The sequence below is a fragment of the Typopeltis vanoorti genome, chromosome 8 (assembly GCF_054136105.1).
Source record: "Typopeltis vanoorti isolate ZY-2024b chromosome 8, IOZ_Tvanoo_1.0, whole genome shotgun sequence".
Lineage (NCBI taxonomy): Eukaryota > Metazoa > Arthropoda > Arachnida > Uropygi > Thelyphonidae > Typopeltis > Typopeltis vanoorti.
In genome coordinates this window covers 27,079,814-27,099,605 of record NC_143556.1, presented here as the reverse complement: position 1 = coordinate 27,099,605, position 19,792 = coordinate 27,079,814, and the positions used below count along the sequence as shown (strand labels likewise).

General features: G+C 36.4%; 1 protein-coding gene across 2 annotated transcripts in view; it reads left to right on the top strand.

The window, feature by feature from the left end:
- LOC150103869 (ATP-binding cassette sub-family A member 2-like) overlaps window positions 1-19,792 on the top strand; it is a 975,482-nt gene that overhangs the window by 546,154 nt on the left and 409,536 nt on the right. For both annotated transcript variants that reach the window (XM_090397162.1, XM_090397161.1), the window contains exon 29: window positions 17,666-17,952. In XM_090397162.1, coding sequence (XP_090253288.1) covers window positions 17,666-17,952 — 287 coding nt within the window. The remainder of the gene's footprint in view (window positions 1-17,665; window positions 17,953-19,792) is intronic.

Here is a 19,792-nt window from a genome sequence, read left to right as displayed (position 1 = left end):
ATGATGATGATGATGATTAGCTAATCCTCCATAGCTCAGTCAATATAGACGAAGCCCTTTGGTAAGAAAGACTTGGGTTCGATTCCCATCTAAGACATAAAGAACCTTTATCTGGTCTCTTTCAATTAAAGGTGAGTTAGCTGGTCTCATATGGAGGTAGGGGATTTTTTCACCTGGAAACTTGGGTTTTCCTGTCCCCAGAACATGGCAAACCAGCTTCGTGAACACATGCATCCACAGACATAGGACACTTGGGGAAGCATAGGGCTAACCACCTTATCTTTGGGGGAGTGGGGTGAGATGGTTGAGAAGTCCAAGTTGGACAGCTAAAGAACCTCAATGGTTCATGAAGAGCTTAATGTTAATGTCACGAGAATCAATGTCTAAGTATGCAGATCAAGACTTGAACATGGATTTTTATTTTGGATTGCTTTGACAGTTGGTCAAGGATAAAGGCCCTCATTCAAGCAAAGATTATCATTTAGATAGAAGTGAAAGTAATCAGTGAATTTATATGACTATTGAAAAGAGTCATATAAATTACTGAGGTTATCTTTTAGTGCCACTGTAGTACCAAAGAATGTGAAACTGTATTGGCTGTATGAAGGTCAGCCTGTCAAAAATGAAACATTCACAGTGTTATGATCTGAGTTGCCAAGAGTAGAGTTGATATCTATAATGTGTTTGGAGGAAGGTCAAGAATGTTGGAAAAATAATGAGGATTATTTGGTATTAGTAAGCTGACTGATTGTGTTAAGCCATTACTAACAGCAAAATGCACGAGCATCTCTTTGGTGTGATCTTTGAAGTTGGAGTAGGGAATCCAATTTCAGCTATTAACTTTTATGTGTGTGTGTGTGTGTGTGTGTCCCACATATAAGAGGTACAAGAACCTTATTGTACATCAGTACCATGTGCAAAGTGCAGATAAGGTTAGACATCTGTTTCATTCCTACTCTGTTTTACTCTAGGATTATGTGATATTGCATCATTTAAACCATTTTTTTAATTGCATCCCATGTACTGTTGATACTTTTCCATAATTTACAGCATTGTAGTTTGGTACATAACCTTTTCTGAATGGAAAATCCATATACTTTACCAATTTATAGGTCAGTACATCTCACTATCACCAACTGGAAGCAGAACCTTTGATCTCATCTTCCTTCTGTTACATACTTCTTGAGGAAGTTGTCAAACAAGAAGATTTCATTCCAATCTAATCAGTTTTTGAATAATTAAAGGCATCCATAAAGATATTATTCATTTAGCACCCACTAGATTGATTTGATAATGCATTTGATCTTTTTAGAGTCTACCTTAGGTAGCTTCAAATTCACTGCTACATGGACAGCTGCTACTAGTATTGTAGTCATAACTTTCTACCCTAACTGGATTCAAATCACCTGATATTATTAGAAGCATTCCCCTCCCCCTATCCTTTCTAAAACTGCTGTACATACACTCAGTACCAGTTAGCATATCTACCTCTGAGCACAAGCTCTCGCCAATGCCTATAATCTTAAGCATAACGTATTCACCAAGGCAATAAACTCTACCCTTCATTCCTGATACTTTCATGACATGCCTGTACAGACAGAATAAGTTATTTTACTTTTTTTTTGTATCCTGTTTATAGTTCTTAACAACAGAGGAAAGCAATTACTCCACTTCTGTAAAGCAAACGATCTAATGATTACAAACACATTGTTCTAAACGCCCTAATAATAAATATACATGGACATTTCCAGATGGTAATATAAAGAACTGCATAGACTATATTATCATAAACAAACAATGGAAAAGATCAGTAAATAATGTACGAACATTAAGAAGTTTCGATTTTGACACTGACCACGAAATATTAACTGACAAAGTGAAGATAAAATTCAACAGGAAAAACAATATCAGAAAAGAAGAAAACATCAACCTATCAAAACTAAAAGATAGCTCAAGCAGAAGTCAATTTTTAGAACAGATGTGCTTGAAATTAAAACCCTCCATCTTCCAGAACAGCAGAAAATACTGGGAAGAAGGAAAAGAAACAGTGTTATCAATTGCAAAAGACATTCTAGATTCCAAACATAAAATAAACAAACAGTGGATAACCCAAGAAATCATAGCTACCATAGAAGAGAAAAGAGAGTCCAAGATACTTGTAAACCAACAAAACAATGAAGAGAATAGAGAAAAATACAGAGCACTAAAAAATAAAGTTGATAACCTATGCAAAAAAGCCAAATTAAAATGGTTAGAAGAAAAAGCTAAGAAATGCCAAGAAACATACCAACAAAACAATCTAAAAGTCTTCTATGATACTGTAAGAGAAATTACAAAGGAATTCTCAGCAAAAGCAGTAACAATGATAAACAACAAGATGACTGAAACTGGGAATATTGAATATATAAGAAAAATCTGGTCAAACCATTTTAAGACTATCTTTCACCAAGGAAACAAAACTACAATGCCAACAATAGAAGAAAATAATGATCACCCAAAAATTTTACAAGAAGAAGTTAGATATGCAATAAAACAGATGAAAAACAATAAAGCACCAGGCATTGATACTATCCCTATTGAACTGTGGTCATATGGAGGCAGCATATCAATAGAATATTTAACAACCCTATTCAATAAAATACTACAAACAGAAGAGATCCCAGATAACTGGAGAACTGGAAAGATTATCCCAATATACAAGAAAGGAGACAAAAGAGAAGAGAAGAGACAAAAGAGACTGCAGAAATTACAGACCAATCAATTTACTCCCTCACACCTATAAAATATTCATAAAAATTATACAAAATAGATTAAAAAACACCTACGAAGAAATGATAGGCATAGAACAAGCTGTTTTCCAAGGAAACTATTCAACAATAGACCAAATTTTCACATTGCACCAACTAGCAGAGCTCAGCTGGGAAGACCATAAAGAACTATATTGTTGTTTTGTGGACTTTAAACACGCTTTCGATAACATCAACAGAGAAATCCTTCTTAAAATTCTACTAGAAAAAGCAATAGACAAATATATAATACAGTTTCTGATAAAATATTACTCTAAAACAAATGTAATAGTTAAAAAGGACACACTCACAACAGAACCCATAGAGATCCAAAAAGGAGTAATGTAAAGATGCCCATTATCCCCATGCCTATTCAACATATATCTAGAAGAAGTTGTAAAGAAGGCAATAGACAATGAGTCTGGAATCAATGTCAATGGTTTAAACATAAATAATATCAGATATGCAGATGATCTTGTCCTTCTTGCAAGAACTGCAAAAGAACTACAAAAGTTGATCAACAAGCTAAACGAAACCTGTGAAACATATGACATGACAATAAATATACAAAAGACAAAAGTGATGAAAATAGGGAGGACCGGAACTACCACCCTAAACGGAGAACAATAGAACAAGTAGACAACTTCATATACCTTGGATCAAAACCAACAGAAACAATAGATGAACTCAAAACAATCAAACACAGAAAGCGATAGGATGGACCACCATGGCAAAATTACAGAAAATCTGGAAAACAAACAAGATATCTAAGCAAGCCAAAATCAAATTATATGAAGCAATAATTATACCAACAGTTATCTATGGAGCAGAAGCGTGGACAGTTAAAAAAAGAGAAGAGAAAAAACTGCTGGCATTTGAAATGAAATGCTTAAGAAAAATAAACAGAACCAGTTGGATAGAAAAGAAAACAAACATCACAGTCAGACAAGAACTATTGTATAAAAAGACAATAATAGAAAAAATTAGAAAGCAACAACTGACATGGTTTGGACACACTGTATGCATGGACGCAGACAGACTTCCTAACGTTCTAATCAATACTTTTCCAACTGAAATAAGAAGATCCGGAAGACCAAGAATTACCTGGCTGAAATTAATAAAGAACATCTCGGGATGCAGAACATATAAGGAACTTTTTCGAACAGCAAGGAATAGAGAAGACTGGAAGATCCTGCTCAAGAGAAAACTCAACCCGTCTTAGACGGAAGAGAAGAAGAAGAAAAGTTTATAGTTCTAAATAACTAGTTGGACAATTTGCAGATCCCTGTTAATATATAATGCTGAACCGGACAAATGCACAATTGTCCTTTCATCATAATGTGAGGAATGTGTGTAAGGAATGTGAGGATTTAAAGAGTGTTTCAGGTCATGAGAGTGATATCGTTGTTGACAGTGAGAATGTAGAAAATAGCGATATGCGAAGTATGAATAGTGATATTTACGAGGTTGTATCAGATAGCTGTGAGAGTGGTGTTGAAAGTGAGGATGAAGGTAAACATACAGATTGAATGAATGAATTAACGGATAATAAAAATGATGAGACGGATGCAATGAGTGAGATCGCATGATTACGCGGAGCGATACACAAAGCAAATTGGCAGCTGGAGCATTGGCAAAAATGTTTACTGAGCGTACCAACTAATAAACTGCAAAAGTATGATAAGAAAAATAAGAGTATGATAGTCAGTGTAAACAAAATGAAAGAGGCGAGTGTTGTACGGAGATTCTTTAGTAAGAGGTGTGATAGATAAGAGGTTAACAAAATCGTACCAACCTGGTGTAAACGTTAAGGATGTAAGCGAGTCAATTAGAATGCAAAAACAGAGGACGAAAGAATTGATAGTAGTAGCAGGAACGAATGATTTAAAAGGAGAAAAAATGGCTATGAGAGAGGATTTGAAGGAATTACTTGAGGTAGCAAAAGAGAAGAGTGAGAAAGGTAGGATGGTGAGTCTGTTGCCACGGTATGACAGTGAAGAGTATAGAAGGAGGGCCAAAATTGCTAATGACTTTATGCGCGGATTATGCAGGAGGAGTGGTGTGGAATTTGTGGATGTGTGGAGCGAGTTTGATAGGCGAAAGGATTTATATAAGATGGATGGTTTACATTTGAATGCATTTGGTGTACGGAGACTTGAAAAGGTGTTGTTGAATGAAGTGGAAGTGGATGTGCAGAATCAGGGAAACTAGAGTTATTAAGGGTGGGGGGAGAGTAGATATGCAGACTTTAGGGAGACAGTTGAGCATATGAATGTGTGTAATATGCCCGAGCGAGTACGAAGGACAGCAAATCAGAATGGGATGGTTAGTATAAGGCATCAAAATAGGCATGGGACAAATGGGCTTCTGCAATTCATCTATACTAATGCCAGAAGTATTAGGAACAAGAAGGAAGAATTTTTGGCCTTGGTTGGCACTTCTAGGCCACAGGTTATTAGCATTAGTGAAACATGGCTGACAGAAGATGATATAGCTAGTGGGATTGAATGTGAGGGGTATAGTGTGTGTTCAGAAGTGACAGGGAGAATAAAATGGGGGGGGGGGGGATGTTATTGATAGTTGATGAGAATAGAAAGTTTTATTGGTGATAGCCAAGGAGAATGGAAGTGGAACTGCAGGATAAAGAAAAGAGCACATTTGAGGCTATTTGGTGTGAGATTGAGGCTAGCAGAACAAAATATACAGTTGGGTGCTGCTATAGACCAGGTGATGGAATAGATGGTGGAGATAGTATGCATAAGCAAATAGAAGAAATGAGTGGAAGGAGGGTAATTATTATGGGAGATTTCAACTATGTAACATTAATTGGAAGGAGGAGAGGACACATGGGAGAAAGGAATTAGATTTTATGCAGTTATTAAGGGATAACTATCTGCAACAGCAGGTGATGGAAAATACTAGGAGTCAGAGAGTGCTTGACCTAGCAATTGCATCTGAGAATTTGGCTGTAACGAATATGACCACGTTGCCACCAATTGGTGAGACTGATCATAGGGTCTTGACCTGGGAGGTGGCTAAAGGTGTGGAATTTACAATTAAGACAGGGTACGTGTGAAATTATCATGCTGGTAAGTATGACAAGCTTAGGAGTTTGATTGGTTCAGTGCCATAGCATGTAAAACTGCAAGGGCTGGATGTTGATAGCATGGGAGGCAGTTAAGAAGTTTTTGCATGAGGCAATGGCTGACTGTATACCTAGAGTACGAATAATAAATCAAGTAGGGGGTTAAATGGATGAATAACACCATTTAGCTTGAGCTGCAAAAAAAGAAACAACTGTGGAGGGAATTTAAGGAGAAAGGTGACCTGCAGGCATATGAATGGTATAAAGCCCAGGACAGGAGGGTAACGAGCGTGGTAAGAAAAGCAAAAGCGGATTATGAAAGAACATTAGCCATGCAAGCTAAAGAGAATCCCAAACAGTTTTTTCAATATATTGCAAGTAAAAGAAAAAATGTATATGGCAGAATGATTTTAAAGAATGCCAATGGTAGGGAGGTAACCAAATCAGTTGATATAGTTGAATTACTGAGCGAGCACTTTGCAAGAGTATATCATCTATGTGGTGACATTGCAGGAATGAATGAACCAATAACTTATACGGGAATTATGGTGAATGAAGTGGAGGTGAATAGTCTATTACAAAACCTCAATGTCAATACATCTGTGGGATTGGATGGTATACCAGCTCGTGTCGTACGTGAAGCGGCTAAAGAATTGTCAGTGTCCTTGACCATTTTGTTTAATTTGAGTCTTGGGTCTGGGCTAGTCCCGAGGGAGGGTGGAACGAGGGGAAAATAGTTCCACTGCATAAAGGAGGTTCTAAGACTGCTGTTGAAAATTACTGACCGATCAGCATATCAGGAATCGTTGTCAAGGTCTTGGAGAAAGTAGTCAAGAGAAAAATACAGAATTGGATAGATGAATATGGGATACTGTATGGGGACAACATGGTTTTGTGAAGGGTAGATCATGCCTCAGTAACTTGCTCATGTTTTATAACATAGTGACGGCTGAACTGGATAAGGGTAATGGGTTTACAGTAATTCTACTGGACCTTGCGAAGGCCTTTGACAGGATACCACATGGAATTCTAATCAGTAAACTGCAGCAGATGAGGATGGATATAGGATTGGTGAGATGGATAGGAGGGTGGCTGATGGAGAGATATCAGAGAGTGGTTTATTCAGGAATAGGGTCCAAAATACGGCATTGACTAGTGGTGTGCTGCAGGATTCTGTTCTTGGACCACTACATTTCAATTTGTTGAAAAGTAGTTGAGGAACAATAACGATATAGTAAAGGATCTGAGAGGAAGTGCTCATTTGTTTGCTGATGATGCAGAGTTGGGTAGAGCAGTAGTGAGTGCACAGGATGTCAAAATTTTGCAAGATGATTTGGATAGTTTGGAGGACTGGGCTAAGGAGAATGGTTGTCAGTTTAATGTGGCAAAGTGTAAGATTATGTATTTTGTGGTGAAAAGATTAGCAGTATTATATCAAATTGGTGGAACCGTACTCCAGGTGATTGACAAGGCCAGGGATTTGGGAGTGTTGGTGGATAGGGAGTTGAAATTTAGGGGGCACATCGCATAAGTGGTTAAATCAGCTCATCAAATCACTTGGTTGCTGAAAAATACTTTAACAAGCAGAGACAAACAGGTTATTGTTCCTCTGTATCGAGCCTTGATAAGACCCCATCTAGACTACTGTGCCCAGATATGGATGCCATTCTTCCTGATGGGGAGGAGGTGGAGATGATCCAGAAAAGAGTGACCAAGATGATAGCAGGTCTATGGAATGAACTTTGTGAGAACAGGTTGAAGATTTGTGGGTTGCAGAAATTGGTTAATAGGCATAAAAGGGGTGATATGATTGAGACATTCAAATTACTGAAGGGTTTCTATAAAATTAATTCAGAAGATATTTTTGAGAATAGGACTGGTGGTGGGAGGACTAGGGGGCCATACATGGAAGCTGGGTAAGGGTGTGGTTAGCAAGGGTGTTAGAGCTAGGTTTTTTACTTGGAGAGTGGTGAATGAGTGGAATAAGCTGCCGGAGTCTGTTGTGGGTGCCATGACTGTGAATGAGTTCAAGGCGAGGTATGATAGATACTGTATGAATGTCGAAGCGTTGTTCTTGACATGATATTAGGGCCTCACTCGATGAGTCTAAGAACTCCTTGGAGTTGCCCGTAATAATAATAATCACTTCCACGATTAAGCATATTTGCTTCCTTAACAGTTGCATAACTTAGTTGCTGTTATACACATATTCTCATCATAAAGACTTTCTTTAGACTCCTGATACTAAATGAATTCAAGTACAGACTGTCCCACTCATGTAAATATGTTCTTCCTTCAGATTCAATCTACTAATTTTAAAATGCACAATCATTCTTTCTATACATCTTATGCATCGATTAATTTGCTAACATAGCCCTTCTTCTTAATTCATTGCTATTATATTATGGTAGTATACTAACAAATTTAACTTTCTCACTGTTTGCTCTTGCTTTTTCCAGCATCCTTTCATATCCTCTGTAACACTGTTCTGATCACTATTCAAATCATTTGTTCTTACCATAACAATTGTTAATTTATTAATTCATCACATCAGCTCAGCTGTTCTAGTAATTTTTTACAAAAGCTGTCAATTGCAGCATTGAGTTGAGTGGTAAGGAGATAAATGCTGTATGAGAACCGACAAAGAAATACATAACAGCATCAGTGTACGACTGTATTCCGAAGGCCAAAAGATTGAATAAGGTAGGTGTAAAATGGATGAATGTGGAGCTTAAACATGAAATCTGGAAAAAGAAGATACTTTTGGAGGAAGTACAAGATGAATAATGGTAATAATTAGTCACATGAAGAGTATAAAGAACAAGCCAGGAGAGTGACTCAGTTAGTAAGGAAAACAAAAATAGAGTTTGAGCAGAAATTGGCAAATCAGGCACACCCTCTCTAGGGTTTTTTAGATATGCCACATATCTAAAAATCCTAGTTTTTAGATATGTGGCATATCTAAAGTGGAAGGAAGTAGAAGGAAGAATGAAGTTAAAGAATGACAGTGGTAGAATAGTAACTGTTACAGAAGACATTGTTGAAGTATTCAGCGATCAATTTAAAAGGATATTTCATCCTGATAAGGATGGAATCTTGAGGAACTTAAGTGTAGAGGATATAGGAGAGGATGGCTTAATTGTGAGTGAGCAAGAGGTATTTGAGGAAATAAATAAACTTGATGCCAATAAGGCAATAGGATTTGATGACATATTACCATTCATCTTAAGGGAATGTTCCAGGGAATTGGCAATAGCATTGACATGCCTATTTAATAAGAGTCCTACGACAGCACAAGTTCCAAGGGAGTAGAAGGAGGGTAAGATTGTTCCACTGCATAAAGGTGGTGATAAGGCTGTAGCTTCAAATTATAGGCCGGTCTGTATATCTGGAGTTGTGGTGAAGGTCCTTGAGAGATTGGTGAGAAGTAGGATATAGAAATGGGTTGATAACAGCAGTATTCTCTGTGGTTATCAGCATGGGTTTGTTAAGGGGAGATAATGTTTCACTAACTTACTTATGTACTATAACAAAGTGACAAATACCTTGGACAGGTATTTGTCACTTGGACAGGTATTTACACCTACCTTATGCATATACAGTGGTGTACTTGGATTTTGCAAAGGCTTTTGATAGACTGCCACATGATAAGCTCTTAAATAAATTGAAACAGATGGGATTGGATAACAGACTTCTGAGTTGGATCAGTGACCAATGCTTTCAGATAGGTATCAGAAAGTTGTATATGGGGGTACAGTATTCCGAGAGAGAAAGATAACTAACGGTGTGCTGCAGGGGTCAGTTTTGGGATCATTGTTGTTCAATTTTTATGTTAATGATATCCAGCTGTTTGCAGATGATGAGGCAAAACTGAGGAGAGCAATGCAGAGTCAACCAGATGTTATTGCCTTAAAAGAGGACTTGAATTGATTACATGATTGGGCAGGTAAATGGAACTATCAGTTCAATGTTGCAAAGTGCAAGGTTTTGAGATTTGGCAAGCAACAATGGGATACAAAGTATACACTCGGTGGGGAAACTTTAACAAAAATAGAGGAGATGAGAGATCTAGGAGTGATAGTGGACAAGGACCTGAAATTCAGAGGCCATTGCACAAGTTGTGAAGACATCACATCGGATAATGGCAATGCTGCAGAGGACCCTGAAATGCAGAAATGGAGAGGTTATGAGGCCTTGATCAGGTCATATGGATTATTGTGCTCAGATTTGGTCACCAGGTTTTCATGGTGACAAGGATATGTTGGAAAGGGTCCAGTAAAGATTCACAAAGGTAGTCAGTGGTCTTTGGAATGTGGAGTATGAGGACAGATTAAGAGAATGTAAGTTGCAGAGCCTTGTGAAAGGAGGAAGGGGGTGGGGGTGATATGATTGAGACATATAAGCTGGTCAGAGGTTATCGGGTCGACATGGAAGAAATTTTTCACAGAATGGGAGAGTGTGCGAACAGAGGAGTGAGGAGTAGGGTGCGAATAGAGGAATGAGGAGTAGGTTCTTTGCATGGAAGGTGGTTGGTGAGTGGAATGCATTGCATGAGTGTGTTGTGGGTGTAGACACATTGAATCAGTTTAAGGCACGGTTGGATGAGCATTGTGTGCAGTAGTGTGACCTTCCACGATGAGTCTCTGACTCCATGTAGGTTGAATGTTAATAATAATAATAAATTATGTTATATCTCAGTAAAGAGATTGTTCTACACCGAGCGTTAAGCAATTTCACAAGTTCAGTTTCGATTGGTGCAGTAACTTTTAACTCTATTTCCTTTAGAATCCAGAAAATTATTGACTTCTGTACCAAATAAAAAATATACACATTTAATGAAACTAAAACATATACATTTTAAATAAAATGACATAAGTAACTACAACATTACTTGGATTCAAGGCCTTCAAAGTAAGTATACACTTTATAGATTTTCTTATCCTAAAAAAATAAAATCATTCATTCTCTGACTCATTATAATACTCAGTTGTTTAACATATACTTAATCATGTCTACTGGACTAAATGCCTTGTTTTCACAACAAGAAAATATTCACCTGAGTCGGTTTCTTTGTTAAACTCTTTCGGAAAATATAAAATTTACTGCTTATTTTATCTCCCCATTTAGCATACACCTGTTCCAATCATCCTCTGTGCCTCACTGGAGTAAAAATATTCTTATTCCTCACAATTCAATACGAAGTCGCAGTTCAATCGCTAATTCTTTACCAGAGAAACACAGTTTCCTCTACTATTTTTGAATAAAAGTATTAAACGCAGAGCACTTTATGTTAAGCCACTTTACAGTTTCTGATTTCACTCAATTTCATCGCATTTTGAAAGAATCACAAATCTGGCATTTAAGACAGAAGACAAAACTTTTATTCAGCACTTCCTCAAAAATTAAATTAGAACATAAACTCTAATATCTTCTTTTATTTACTAAATACTTGTTGACAGTCTCAATCCTTCCAGTTTAAAGATTCACAATGCTACAATTCCTTTTCGGAATCTTCTATTAATATTCTTCTGACTGTTACGTTTTCTTTAAAACTTCCTAAGAACAAAATTCTCTAGTTGCCATTCTCAAATTTCCATTCTCTCTCTCTCTGCTTGTTTTCCTCATTACCTGTATACTGAACGCTCTTTCTCAGCTGTCAATCACCCAGCAATCTCCTCGGTGAGCATGCAAACTTCATGTAAATTGCAAGCAAGAAATTACGTAGTAATGGCTGACACATTGTCTTCATTAGCATAAATAGAACAAAAGATATTTTAACACTTTTGCAATAAAGAAGACTGAAATTATTTCACCTATCAGAATATAGTAAATACATCAAATCTCAAGTGCTTTACATTTCATTTTAACAATAATAATATCAGTAATGAACACATCGCAAGTGCTGATCATACATGTTGTGAAACCAAAACTAATAATGTACTAACATAGAGAAATAATTGTAAAAAGATTCATTATTGTAAATTATGATTAATGAAACATGTTGGCACATTACCGGCTGCCTTAAGCCTACAAAAATTGGCCATCTATACTCACTGTCAGGTATTGCACGTCCTCATATCAGAAGAACAACACAGAGTAGATGTGAGCAGAAACAACTAAGTGATGAACAGCATCCTTTGTATGGACTGAGTGGAACCATTGGTTGATTCCATAAAAGCCACAAGGTCAATAATGTGGCAAGAACAATCTCCAGAGGCTCTGAACTTAAACGAATCTCTTCCATCTGGCTTACATCTAGACTGGCAAAGATTAAAGACATTGAACAGACTTTGTTCCGGAATGGGCAGATCAAAGTAGAATATGGCCAGATGGGGGGGGGGGGGGGTACACAGACAATGACAGCTGCTAATGTGGTGAAACACAAACCGTGGATCATCTTCTGCAATGCTGCCTAATAGACATTAATATCTATCCGAGAAGATTTAATGCAGTGTAATGAAACAGCTTTAAAGTATATTAATCACTGGATGAGTGAAACTTGACATTTTATGTTCTTGCGTAATATTTTATGCAAGTGGCATTTTTGTCTTTTAACGTATGCTTTTAATCCATATTCTTTTAATGTCTATTTCTTTAAATGTATGCTTTTAATCATTTATATGTATGATCTTACATTTTCTGTAGTTTGCACACGAAATAAATAAATAAATGATTATTTTTAAACTACAATCTCTTTTACTTTTTGTATTTTTAAGTTATATTTATTAAAATTTTGATTTTAGCATCTGGAAAATTTGAACTAATAATAACTCAGATTCATCTGAGTCATCAGTCATCTAGTCATCAATTGCATGTTTTGTAATTGAATCTCTATACCGTATAATATCCTTCCTTTTATAATCAACTTTACATACATTACTGTGCAAGTCATGTAAGTAAAGTTGAATTTCTGAATGACACATCATCATTATTATTTTTATTATTAACATCTGACCTCCATAGTCAAAAGACTCATCATGGGAGGTCTATACTCTCTCTGTCAAAAAGATCACCAGACTGTCCTTTAAATGCATTCTTTCTGCACTCACCACACTTTTGGGCAATTCATTCCACTCTCCATTCAAAGAACCTACTTCTCACTCCCTTGCTCACATCCTCCATATATAGCTTCTAGGGATGGCCTCTAATTTTATTCTTGCTTTCCTCTATCCTGTGAAAAATCTCCTCCATGTTAATCTAGTAACAACCCCCACCAACTTATATGTCTCAATCGTATTCCTTTTCTTCCTCTTCTTCGAACAAGGCTATGTAAATAACCTCTCCTCATATCTGACATTCCATTGACCTGACACTAACTTAACAAACCTTCTCTGGACTTTCTCCAATTTATTCCCCTGAAAACTAGGCAATTGACTACATATCAGTATCCTCCTCATTATCCCCATAATCTGTTAGGTTGTTCTTGCAATTTTAGTAATGTAGCCTTCAAGTCTTTGTCCAACCATCACTCCCAGATCTCTCATCTCCTTCTCATCCTTCAGAATTTTTCCATTAATTGTTTACTCTGCATCCCAACCTTGCCTACCAACTTTCAAGACTTGCACCTTGCAGCATTAAACTGATAGCACTATTTGTCCATTCACATAGTTAATTCTGATCCTCTTGCGAGGCCACAACATCTGCTCTACTTCTCATATCTCTTTCCAACTTTGCAACATCAGCAAACAGCTGCACAACTCCTGTTAAGCCAATCCCATTGTCATTAACATATAAGTTAAATAATAATGATCTCAAAACAGAGCACTGTGGTAATCAAATAGTTACCACTCAAATAGTTACTTCATACACAACCTGCTGATATCTATCTGACAGTTAATCAGCTATTCAACTCAATAGTCTGTTATCTTATCCCATTTGTTTTAATTTAGCTAATAGCTTGCCATGTGGCAGTTTATCAAAGGCCTTTCAGAATTCCTAGTACACTTCTCTATATGCATCTCCTTTATCAAATAAATTTCTTACCGTAATGTAATACGCAAGCTGATTGCTGAAACACAACCTCCATCTAACAAATACATGCTGACCATCATAAAACATACTGCTATTATCAACCCATTTCTGAATCCTAATCCTCACCATCTTTTCTAACACCTTAAAAACAATCCCAGACATATAGATTGGACTTCATCCTGTGACCCCTTTGTGAAATGGAACAATTTTTCTCACCTTCCATTCCTTTTGGACTCATTCTGTTACAAGACTTACGTTAAGTGGGTGTGCCATTAATTCCATAGAGCATTTGCTCAAGACATATGACGATATACTCTGAAGTATTCTTTTTAATTCCTCATGTTGCTCTCAGAATGTTGAAATACACTTATAAACTGATCATTGAATACTTCAACTATCTTCTTCATTGGTTGCCAGTCTGTCAAGTGTCATCAGTTAGCATCATCCTCCCATTCTCAATTTTTTTTAAAACTTGTCACATATCGAAAGAATTCACTAGGTTTTTTCATTAAAATTCATTAATCATTATTATTATATCATCATTGATAGTCCCTTTGTCATACACACAGATCATCACACTGTGCCTTAAATGTATTCAAGTTCTTTGCAGACACCATACTCTCAGGCAATGCATCCCAATAATCCCCCATGCAATAAAAAAAAAAAAAAATTATTATTATTATCTGAGACCTCCAGGGAGTCAAGGACTCATCGAGGGAGGCTGTAAATTACCCAACCCAGCTATCATACCTTCTCTTAAATTCATTTACACTAGATGCATTCACCACCCGTAAGGGCAAATTATTCCACTCACTCACTGCTCTCTCTGGAAGAAAAACCTAGCTCTTAACCCTTTCTTGACTGAGAACAATCTTAACTTCCATGGATGCCCCCATATTCTCTCCCTGCCTTCCATATAACGAAAAATTTCATCATTTAAAATGCTATAACACCCATTCAAAAGTTTATAGACCTCTATCATATCAACCCTCTTTCTCCTGTTAACCAGAGTCTGTAATCCACATACTCGCAATCTGTGCTCATAATCTAAATCTCATAATCCGGATACAATCTTTGTAACTCTTCTTTGCACCCTTTCCACAGCTTCTTTATCCCCTTGGAATCTGGGTGACCAAATCTGCACACAGTAATCCAAGTGTCGTCTTATCAAAGCCTTATAAAGAGGCAAAATTACTTCCTTATCCTTACATGTCAAGGTTCGCTTCAACATTGCAATTGTCCTCTGATTTGTATTTGCAACTTTTGCTATGTGACCTTTGAACTTTAAATTTTTATCCACCAGTACACCGAGATCCCTTGCCTCTTTAATTTCTTGTAGCATAACCCCGCTAATGTAATATGCTGCTGGAACTCTAATCATGCCAAAGTGCATAACTTTACACTTACTAACATTATACTGATAGCCATTTTCGTTTGCCCAGATTTCCGGTCTATTCAAATCATTTTGTAATTGCTGAATATCAGTAGCATCCCTGATTGCCCTGCCTATCTTTGCCCAAGGACTGAACCCTGAGGTACACCACTGGTTACCTTAAATCTGGCAGATTCACACCCACTGTATACCACTTTTTGATATCTGTCTGTCAACCATCCCCTGATCCAAGTCAATAGATTATGTTCCAATCCCATATTCTTCAGTTTACACAACACCCTATCGAGTGGTATCCTATCAAATGCCTTGGAAAAATCCAACATCATCATAGTGTATCCATTCCCTTTATCCAACTTTATCCAATATATAATAATAATAATAATTGCTTCTCACGCCCTTGTTAACACCCTCCTTATACAACTTATAGGGATGACCTCTTGTTCTCCTTACCCTCATCTCCCAGCATTTTATGAAAAACCACTTCAACATTAATTCTATAACAACTCTTTACCAACTTGTAAGTTTCTCTCATGAGAAGGCCAGTTATGAGAGAGAGAGCCAGCTGATGAGGCCAGAAGAAATCCCAAAGTGTTCTTTTACTCTGTGACAAGTAAAAGAAGGAATGACTATAGAAGGATATCTTTTTAAAAATCATCTATCCATAGTGAATTTAAAAAAGCACTGATAGTGAGGCCATAACAGAATCAAACAAAATAGTTGAATTATTTAACGAGCATTTTGCAGGGGGTGTTCCATCTAGGTGGTGATGATGAAATACTGGATGAGACATTCACTGATGGCAGAATAGAGATTGAAGAAATTGAGGTGCTTAAAATATTGCAGCATCTCAGTGCAAACACAACCATGGGATTTGATGTCATATCAGACTGTATATTACAACAGTGTTCAAGGAATTATCAGCTCGCCTGACCAAGCTGTTTAATTTCAACCTCAATACTGCAAAAGTATTTAATTAATACAATTTAATTAATAAAATATGTAATTAATAAAAATCTCTGGATATAATATAATGTATAATAAACCTAAGGTAAAAAACTTTGTACATCTTTCTCTCATCCAGAGATTTTTATTAATAGGATCGAGCACCTTTTGGCTACTTGTATATGAGATATATATGACTTCTGCATTACTTCAGCCTTAGTATCCCTCCAGGGTCTAGCTCCCAATGATGAGATCTCAATGAAGGTTGAAACCAGTCTGGGTAGTGGCCCTTCCCATTATATATTGCATTATACACATCTGAAAGGGGGGGGGGGTTCTTTGCATTATGGGATACATACTAAGGCAAGTGATATGAAGTTATTAGCCTCTATATACAAGTAGCTCAGACATGAATATTTCACATGCTAACCATTGTTTTGCTTCCTTGGGAAAAGGATTAAAACCAAGTATATAATTTATTGGTATCATTAATGTATAATAAACCCAAGGTAAAAAACTTTCTACAAACAAAATGGATGGTATGAATTTAAACGGATTTTGTTACCCTATCTATCCATCAGCATTAACAACGGGAATCACCATGAAGAGCGCCATCACCCTCCACACATACATGACTGTCATTATTATCCAGGTCATTTTAGTTTGTCTTCACTGATTGTGTAGTGTTAAATTGCCTTCAGAATTATTAAAGGCCACAATCAATCCCACAAATATTAATTAATGTGAATTGTCACAGAAGGCTGTGTTCAAAGTTACATCTATGCCAAAATCAAGAGATAGCTGCTCTTAGTTTTAAATTTGTTATGAATGAATATTCTGAATCAGGGCTGTCCAAAACATGGCCTGCGGGTTGAATGCGGTCCACGGTGCAATTTTGTGTGGCCCTCCTGTGGATTTTGATTTTCATGAGTAAACAAATAAAATAACAGTTTGAATCAAATATGTATTAGATATTTTAATTCTATCGCTAATCAATAATCTCAATGTTGGTAATTTTATTTTTTTTTACATTGCTATATACCCACGTGTTTTTCAAATATCAAAGTACAGATGTTCATTGGCCGATTATTCTCTTGCAATTTTACTGTGATTGGCATCTACAAGCATCAAAATTGATATAGATACTTGATGTAAATGAAGCCGAACTACCACAGAGCTCTCACTAAAATGAAATAATTATTGTTTCTTGTCTACTGTTTCAATAAAAACATTTATAAGCACCATGGCTTTTCTTTCTTATGAAATTTTCGAAGTGCTTGCTAAACCTAACTAATGGTAGGACTCTCCAATTAAATTACTCTTCAAGTAATTTGATATATGTATTGTATTTATTATTCTGAATGTGGCCCTCAGATTACCTATGTTTGGACAGCCCTGTTCTAAATGATAGAAATGAGGTATTATCCTTTATTTAAAAAAAAATATATCAGAACACCTTACAGTAATTATTATTTTAATTTAAAATAGGTGGTCAGAAGATGCAAATTCACTTAGTTTAATGCGTACACTCCATATGCCTTCTGGAGTAGGTGCTACTTGTGTTCTTAAATCTCCTTTCAACAATAGCTTTGATGAAAAGCTAAACTTTTCTGTGAGGAACTTTGAATTACTTTCAGCATATTTTGAGCCATCATGTGAAAGTGTATTTGTTCCTGGTCTCCCGCTAGACAACTTCGTCCCACCACCACCAACAGCAAGTCCTCATACAAGCAAAGAAGATGATTTGTCAAATGGTACATGGCCTCAAACCACAGGTATGTTTGATATTCAGAAATTTTTTTTAACTTATGAAATGCTGTTAATCTTTAATCTAGATGTACTTATAAGAAAATGCTTTGATGATTTTTTATGAAAACTTTTAGTCAACGCTTTTTACAGATCTAAAAAAAGCATATGATAATGTTGCAAAGAAAAACTCATTTGAAGTCCTAATACTTGGTGATTTGAATTGCATTGTTTTCTGAGTAATATGTTGCTTATAATCATGAAGAAATTTTTACTAATTTCTTTACTTTATCTAATTTCTTTACTTGATTCATGTGTTAGCATCTTAATCTTGCAATAACATCTAAGACTTATTTACCATTCAAAATATTTGCTTATATGATTACCTAAGTGGATAACACTTCTCTCCTATGGTTGTTTGTAGGTTTAATTCCAAGTACAGGCATGAATTTCTTTAGGATAAATTTCATCAGCCAGGATGAGATTATTAGATAACTTCCTTATTAGAGGTGAAAATTTCTTGAAACAGTTTCACATTTGGTCCTTAGATCTAATCCTTAGTTGTCTGATTGTGCAATTTCATTGGGTGTTGCTATAAGCTAGGGAAAGTAGAGTGAAAAGACTAAGAAATGTATGGGAAAATTGGATTAATGAGAAGGAGTATCCTTAGGAGTGATTTTAATTATGGTAATATTGATTGGAATGAGGAGATAGCATCAGGAAATTAGTAGAATGAATTTCTTAAGGAACAGCTTTCTCAAGCAGAATGTTACAGAGGTCACAAGAAGATTGAGAGTCTTAGTTCTGATCATATGATCAGAGAATGTGATTGTGAATAGTATCTAATCTTCCCCCATTTGGTACGAGTGATCATGAGGTGATTCACCTGGGTTTAACCAGTCATGAGAATTTCTGTGAGGAAGGGATTATATGAAATTACAAGGCTGACGATTATTGAAAAGCATAGGAGACAACTGGTACTGTTACATAGGAGGAGTTGGGCAGAAAGGTGATAAGATGCTTCTTGGGCACTGATTAAGAGATATTTAACTGCAGCACTATCTGAGTATATTCCAAAGGTTAAAAGGCTAAGTAAGGTAGACTTAAACTGGATAAAGTAATTAAGCATGAAATATAGAAAAAGGTGCTGTGGAAGCAACACAAGAAGAATAATACTAGTAATAGTCAGTTGTCAAGTACAGAATGAGAGAAATTAGCCAAACTAGCCAAAAATTCCTAGCGAGTTCTTTCAGTATGTGGCTATTGGAAGAAAGAAAGACCATGGGGAAGACAATGTTAGCAAATGAAAAAGATAGACTGCAGAGGATATAGTTGATATACATTGAGCAGTTTATCAGAGATTTCATCATCATGAAATCTCTGAGTATCAACATCATGAGAATGTATATAATGTACCCGAGCCAGCACTAAGGACAAAAAATGGGAATGGGTCATTTAGAATAACGTATCAATATAGGGGTGGGACTAAGTGATCACTGCATTTCATGTATACTAATGCCAAGAGTATTAGGAACAAGAAGGAAGAATTTTTGGCCTTGATTGGCTCTTCCTGGCCACAGGTTATTGGCATTAGTGAAACATGGCTGACGGAAGAAGATATAGTTAGTAGGATAGAATGTGTAGGTTATAGTGTGTTTAGGAGGGACAGAGAGAATAAAATGGGGGGAGGGGTATTATTGATGATAGCTGATGAACTGCAGCCAAGGAGAATTGAAGTTGTATTGCAGGATAGTGAAAGGAGCTCATTTGAGGCTATTTGGTGTGAGATTGAGACTGGCAGAATAAAATATACAGTTGGGTGCTGCTATAGACCAGGAGATGGAATAGATGATGGAGATAGTATGCATA